The sequence below is a fragment of the Adiantum capillus-veneris genome, chromosome 15, assembly GCF_014529385.1.
Source record: "Adiantum capillus-veneris isolate H3 chromosome 15, ASM1452938v2, whole genome shotgun sequence".
NCBI lineage: Eukaryota > Viridiplantae > Streptophyta > Polypodiopsida > Polypodiales > Pteridaceae > Adiantum > Adiantum capillus-veneris.
Window position 1 is genome coordinate 72,289,758 of NC_140945.1, and position 7,176 is coordinate 72,296,933.

General features: G+C 46.3%; 1 protein-coding gene across 1 annotated transcript; it reads left to right on the forward strand.

Annotated features, from left to right (window-relative positions):
* Positions 1-1,193: 1,193 nt before the first annotated feature.
* On the forward strand, positions 1,194-6,611 carry LOC147440877 (uncharacterized). The gene has a single exon (XM_086482690.1). The coding sequence runs from the start codon at positions 1,707-1,709 to the stop codon at positions 6,330-6,332; it is 4,626 nt and encodes a 1,541-aa protein (XP_086338816.1). The 5' UTR covers positions 1,194-1,706; the 3' UTR covers positions 6,333-6,611.
* The last annotated feature ends 565 nt before the right edge of the window (positions 6,612-7,176 follow it).

Genomic DNA, 7,176 nt, shown 5'->3' on the forward strand with positions numbered 1-7,176 from the left:
AGCAATGATGTCCTATTATCCCTCCTATGCATAAATACAGTTTTGATATGTAAAATGTGAGTTATGATCAGATTTAGGAAGAGGTTAGAGTGACAGTGAAATAAGAGATTCGTCACGAGAAACTTACAATGCCCCGTAGAGAGCTCACCTGCGAATGCAATGCAAGAATCAACACTTCAAACAGACCATCCGCGAGGGAGATATGAGCTTCAGAAGGAAGAGGGAGAATACACATTGTTCTTTATAATTAACGCACGTCGCTTAATTATACAAAGTAAACTTGAAAAACCCTTATAAAAGTTGACGTTTATACCTTACCATAAGGATTTAGGTCAAAAATAAGGAATTGAGGGATCAAGAGTTACAATCTGGAAGCTTATAGCCCCGTTGGAATAGATTCATAATTCATTTTCAATAAAGTACTTGCTTCGAGAATCAATAAATTACAACGGTTCATGGCTATAAGTGTCCAAAGTGTATGAAAAAATAAAATAATACATCCTCATTGTGTCTCCAGATCATCGTGTAAACTAAGCTGCTAACAAGTGAACGCCTTGCAGATATGCCTTGTATACACATCTACGCAGGAAGTTTAGGCTCATGAGCATATATGCCTTGTATACAAATCTATACTATATTTTTGGAAGTGCTTGGCCTTTACTCTTAGGCTCATGAGTTCATGCATCAAAGGTAGAGTTATTCCAAGCACTTAGAGATGCAAGGGTAGATTTCCAAACTTGAAGGGTTGAAAATTGTTTTGCTTAAATACATGAGATTCTTTTGTGGTTTTCAATCTAAGGCACTCACTTATAACTATGGGTATATGCTAGACACGTGATAGCTCCTAGTTTTCATTTAATAACAATTAATTATTGTTAGCATACGTGAAAAGAGTTTTCAATTAATAACAATTCATTATTGTTTTCCTATGCCTGTTATTATTGTTATTAATTGTTAGCATATGTGATAAGAGTTTTCAATTAACAACAATTCATTATTGTTTTCCTAAGCCTTTTGTGAAGAAGCTCTACTATTGCATCTTGCCATTTAAGCAGACAATCAAATTGGAACTTTTCTAGCTAAAAGCATACAATGGATATGGTTCTATCTATCCAAAATCCCAAGAATGTGCGATGTTTGTGGGTTTGCTCAATTAATGACTCGTTTAGTTTAGTTCGCTTAGATTTCGGGATTCCTCAGTGATGAAGACAAGCGACAAAGTTACAAACCATAAAATCACTTAGAAATTGTAAATCCGATTGTCCCCAAAGAGTTGATCTAATGGTAAGGTTGTGGCTCCTCAACCTACGGACTGTGGGTTCAAATCGCCCGTTGGGTTCCCTCTAGAGGGACACCTTGTGCTGACTTGGTGTTCACGTTGCTAGGGCTCTTGTCCTTGAGCACTTAAGTGCATCCTCCTCCACGGGTGGGTCATTTCCTGACCATGTTTCATGACTTATATAAGAACCTCCCGCAGTGCCAACAATGAGAAAATATAATAAAACTTTCAAGCCTAGGTTCATTTTCCACCTGCGCTTGATGAAACATCACGAGCCCGAAAGGGTACGAGAGGGCAGGGACTACACAGCACCATCACTCGCCCGTGCAAAGGTTAATGCATTATCAACTCTGCGTCCATTCAAGACCTTGACTGTGGTCTGATGCCTTCTTGTGCGCTTGTATAAGAGAAGGGGCGTCGCTGAAGAATGGAGCGGCCTCCTGCTGATGGTGGTGCTGAAGACAATGCTGAGGAGAGCGGGATGCATGAAGAAGATCCGCATGAGGAAATAATGCAAGACCAGAACAATGATGGCAACCAGATTAGCAATCCGCCAGATTCTGATCAGCAATATGGCAAAGCTTTCCATGGCCACAAGTATCGCCATGGCAGAAAACGTAAGAAGAGGTCACCACCATCTGCTTCTTATAGACTCTACAGGCATGCTGTGTCTCGTGCTCTCAATCATGCTCGCAGACAGCCCATCATCACAAGATCTATGACCACAAAGCTCACACGCTCTGGTGCCAAGTATCCAAACAAAAAACTCAATAGAGGCAAGCTTTCACAGCTAACCAAGAAAAGCACACGCAAGCGTGTATCCAACCGGCTACGTCACCGTGGCCCACAGACGAGTCAACGAATTCTTCATGTGCTCGACACCATCAGGCAAAGAACAAATGGTGGCACTTCAACGAGCAGTTATTGCAGTGGTGATTCAGCTCTTAACTTGAATAAAACTCTGCATGATCGCCATGAGGACATGGCCATTGCATACCTTAACAACTCATCAAATTACTTATCCATCCTTAAACTCTTTGATGATGGAGAGAATCAAACACATTCTGGTCACAAAGAGGGTTCCCCTAAACCAAATCACTCCCTGCAAAGACCTTCACCTTGGAAACGGCTCCCTCCTTTCTTGGAAAGGCCTCCATCACCTTCATACTCCTCTATTTCTCACAACTTTACCTCCTCTTCCTCTTCGTTTGTACGCCCCTCACATTCATCCTCTCCCTCAAAAAGCAGCTCATACTCTTCCTTTCCCTCTGGACCCCCCTCGCATTCATCCTCTCCCTCGAAAAGCCGCTCATACTCTTCCTCTCCCTCTGTAGCCCCCTCGCATTCATCCTCTCCCTCGAAAAGCCGCTCATACTATTCCTCTCCCTCTGGAACCCCCTCGCATTCATCCTCTCCCTCCAAAAGCAGCTCATACTCTTCCTTTCCCTCTGCACCCCCCTCCCATTCATCCTTTCCCTCGACAAGCGGCTCATACCCTTCCTCTCCCTCTGTAGCCCCCTCGCATTCATCCTTTCCCTCAAAAAGCCGCTCATACTATTCCTTTCCCTCTGGAACCCCCTCGCATTCATCCTCTCCGTCGAAAAGCCGCTCATACTCTTCCTCTCCCTCCATAGCCCCCTCACATTCATCCTCTCCCTCGAAAAGTCGCCCATACTATTCCTTTCCATTTGTACGCCCCTGGCATTCATCCTCTCCCTCCAAAAGCAGCTCATACTCTTCCTTTCCCTCTGCACCCCCCTCCCATTCATCCTTTCCCTCGACAAGCGGCTCATACTCTTCCTCTCCGTCTGTAGCCCCCTCACATTCATCCTTTCCCTCGAAAAGCCGTTCATACTATTCCTTTCCCTCTGGAACCCCCTCTCACCCATCCTCTCCCTCGAAAAGCCGCTCATACTCTTCCTCTCCCTCTATAGCCCCCTCGCATTCATCCTCTCCCTCGAAAAGCCGCCCATACTATTCCTTTCCCTTTGTACGCCCCTGGCATTCATCCTCTCCCTCCAAAAGCAGCTCATACTCTTCCTTTCCCTCTCCACCCCCCTCCCATTCATCCTTTCCCTCGACAAGCGGCTCGTACTCTTCCTCTCCCTCTATAGCCCCCTCGCATTCATACTATTCCTTTCCCTCTGGAACCCCCTGGCATTCATCCTCTCCCTCCAAAAGCAGCTCATACTCTTCCTTTCCCTCTCCACCCCCCTCCCATTCATCCTTTCCCTCGACAAGCGGCTCGTACTCTTCCTCTCCCTCTATAGCCCCCTCGCATTCATACTATTCCTTTCCCTCTCGAACCCCCTCACATTCATCCTCTAGCTCAAAAAGCCGCTCATACTCTTCCTTTCCCTCTGCACCCCCCTCCCATTCATCCTTTCCCTCGACAAGCGGCTCGTACTCTTCCTCTCCCTCTATAGCCCCCTCACATTCATACTATTCCTTTCCCTCTCGAACCCCCTCACATTCATCCTCTAGCTCAAAAAGCCGCTCATACTCTTCCTTTCCCTCTGCACCCCCCTCCCATTCATCCTTTCCCTCGACAAGCGGCTCGTACTCTTCCTCTCCCTCTATAGCCCCCTCGCATTCATACTATTCCTTTCCCTCTGGAACCCCCTCACGTTCATCCTCTAGCTCAAAAAGCCGCTCATACTCTTCCTTTCCCTCTACACCCCCCTCCCATTCATCCTTTCCCTCGACAAGCGGCTCGTACTCTTCCTCTCCCTCTATAGCCCCCTCGCATTCATACTATTCCTTTCCCTCTGGAACCCCCTCACATTCATCCTCTAGCTCAAAAAGTCGCTCATACTCTTCCTCTCCCTCTGTAGCCCCCTCGCATTCATCCTCTCCCTCGAAAAGCCGCACATACTATTCATCCTCTCCCTCGAAAAGCTGCTCATACTCTTCCTCTCCCTCTGTAGCCCCCTCGCATTCATTCTCTCCCTCAAAAAGCCGCACATACTCTTCCTCTCCCTTTGTAACTCCCTCGCATTCATCCTCTCCCTCGAAAAACCGCTCGCGCTCTCCAAAACCACACGACCCTCCACATTGGCCGCCATATACAAGAAGCTCCGAAAACTCCGAAGCTTCCTCTGTACGCCCCTCGCATTCATCGTCTCCCTCAAGGTCACCTGACTCTTCAAATGGGTCACGGAATAAAAGAAGCTCCAAAAAATCCATAGCTTCCTTACAATATCATTATGGGGGGGGGGCTTCTTCATCATATTCTGTTAATTCATCTTCTGATTCATCTGAGCATGCATCAACACCATGTTGGATTCGCACCTCAATAAGGTCCCCTTCGCCTGCATCGTCTCCAACTTCATCCTCAGCACAAAGTCACATCCTCAGCTCATTGAGGTCCCCTTCATCTTCAAACAGTCCGAGCAACAAGACATCACAGACTAGCCCTATGCAATTGTCCTCTGCCAATTCGCCTTCCCCTTCCCCTTCTCACTTTCGTAGCTCACCCCGGACCTTACCCGCTAGGAACAATCGGTCAGAAGGCTTAATCCTTAACCCCTTTGGTTCTCCTTCTAGGTCATCAGGCACTAATTCTTCAGCCTACGTCAAACCATCTTCACCAAGACTTTTGAGTCTACACCATAGTCTCTCTCTATCCAGCTTCCAATCAAGGCCAGGCCTTGCCGTTGCAAGCCCGGCCAGTCCCAATCACCCCTCTTCTTTCCCAAGGTACTCTATGTCGAGACCCACTGATTTCAATCTCATGTCACCAATGCCATCTGATTACTGGGCACACAGGCTCTACCCTCCCTTTCCGCGCTACCCTTCCTTGTCTTTGGCAGCATACTCTCCATCAAGAATCCATCCTGCTTTACACTCGTCTCTCCCTCACCACATTATCTCTTCAGCACCGTCCCCAACAGCATCATCAGAATCAGCTCCTGAAGGCTCTTTTCCACCCGGTTTTCGGCCACAAGAACCCTCAAGGAGCGAAAACTGTTACTCTTCCAGCAATTGCTGCTCTCCTTACTCCAGCAACATAGCACCACTACAAAGTGCACATGCGCCAATTTTGTCAACAGAGCCCTCTCCCCGACGGCAGCATCATGTCACCTTTGAATCAAGCGCAAATAGCCAATGTTCCCAAAACTCGTCTGCAGTGGCTGCACAAAACTGCCATACTAACCGAAGGAACAGCACTCCACATCCAAACTACTATCTGCAACAAGTAGCTTCGAACAGACCCTGGCGCATATCACAGTCAGGGAGGCAGTCATTTCAACATGAACAAATGACATCACCAGATGATACATCGGGCCTTGGGGCATCACAACGCACAACCATGGCACAAATGAGAGGGTCGTTTCAACATGAGCCAACAGCATCAACAGACCATCCCTTAAGAGTTTGTGCAACACAAGAGCCAGAAGATGCTGCTGCCGCATACTGTGATCAGGTGAAGACCTTGAAGGCATTATGGGGTAGGCGTGACTCAAAGTGTGTGAATTGCGGCCAAGTGGGATGGACATTCCAGCCCATATCACTGTCCGGAAGGCAGTCATTTCGACATGAACAAACAGCACCAACAGATTATACATCGGGCTGTGGTGTGTCAGAAAGCTCAACCATGGCACAAATGAGACGGTCGTTTCAACATGAGCCAACAACATCCACAGACGATCCCTTAAGGGTTCATGCAACACAAGAGCCAGAAGACTCTGCCGCATACCATGATCGGGTGAAGAGAACCTTGGAGGAAATACAGGGTAGGCGTGACGCAAAGTATGAGAATTGCGAACAATGGACAGTACATTCTCACCGACACTGCCAAAATCTATCAGAGTATAGACAACAAGTAGCTTGGAACAGACTCCGGGCCATATTACCGTCAAGAAGGCAGTCATCTCAACATGAACGAACAACACCAGAAGACTCTGCCGCATACCGTGAGAACTGCGACCAAGAGTTACCTTCTCGCAGGCAGTATAGATCAAGCACAGAGTGCCCACGTACAGAAAGCAGAAAGCGTCAGCGGTCTCCTGGCTCTCCATCTCCCCGTCCTCATAAACAACATAGGCCATGATCTCCAGGCATGGCAGTGGCAACACACCGCGCACCCAAACTTGGAAGCCACCTGTCAAAAAGCCATTAGCGGCGTGATATGGGCAGCGGAAAATGTTTTCGGCAACCAGCTTGAGCTCTTCCCCAACAAACATTGTCAAAAATAAAAAACAAAAAACATTCAAAGGTGCTCCTAATTCAAAGATTTCACTCAAAAACAAGAAAAACGATGTGTTAATCTGTAGCACGTAACGACAGACAATGACGAAGCACATTGATTTGTAACAATATAATCTAAGAAAAATGAATACAACATTGAGAGTAAGAGAGAGAGAGAGAGAGAGAGAGAGAGAGAGAGAGAGAGAGAAACGCTAAAGAGAACTTGGAAGAAAATGCTAAAAGAAAAATGAAAGAGCAAAGAAACACCTATTTATATGGACACAAAATGTCTTTTGACTTTCCATCTTCATTCGTCTTTTGACTTTCCACCTTCATCTGTCTTTTCATTTCCTAAACTCACCCTTCACTTATGCACTTAATATGTTTTGAAAGAATTTTTATTTTTCTGAGATTGGAGAGACCTAATTGCCTGCCCATCTCCGAAAAACGATGAGAGACAACATATTGGTGTGTAAGAGGACTTTCCCACAGTGGATTTCGAAAAGGAATTCAGGAGAATCTTTTCAACTTTCTGCATTCACATGATGGGTTTAGACCACGCAACCTAGAAACTAGGAGGATGTGTTCCTTTACATAAACTTTTGCATTTTATGAAAAGGAACAATCTTCATGAAGAGTATGACCGTCAGTTGTAGGTGACATCTTAAAAAAGGCTTGCACTTATGTTTTGAAAAGTGAAGTGACTT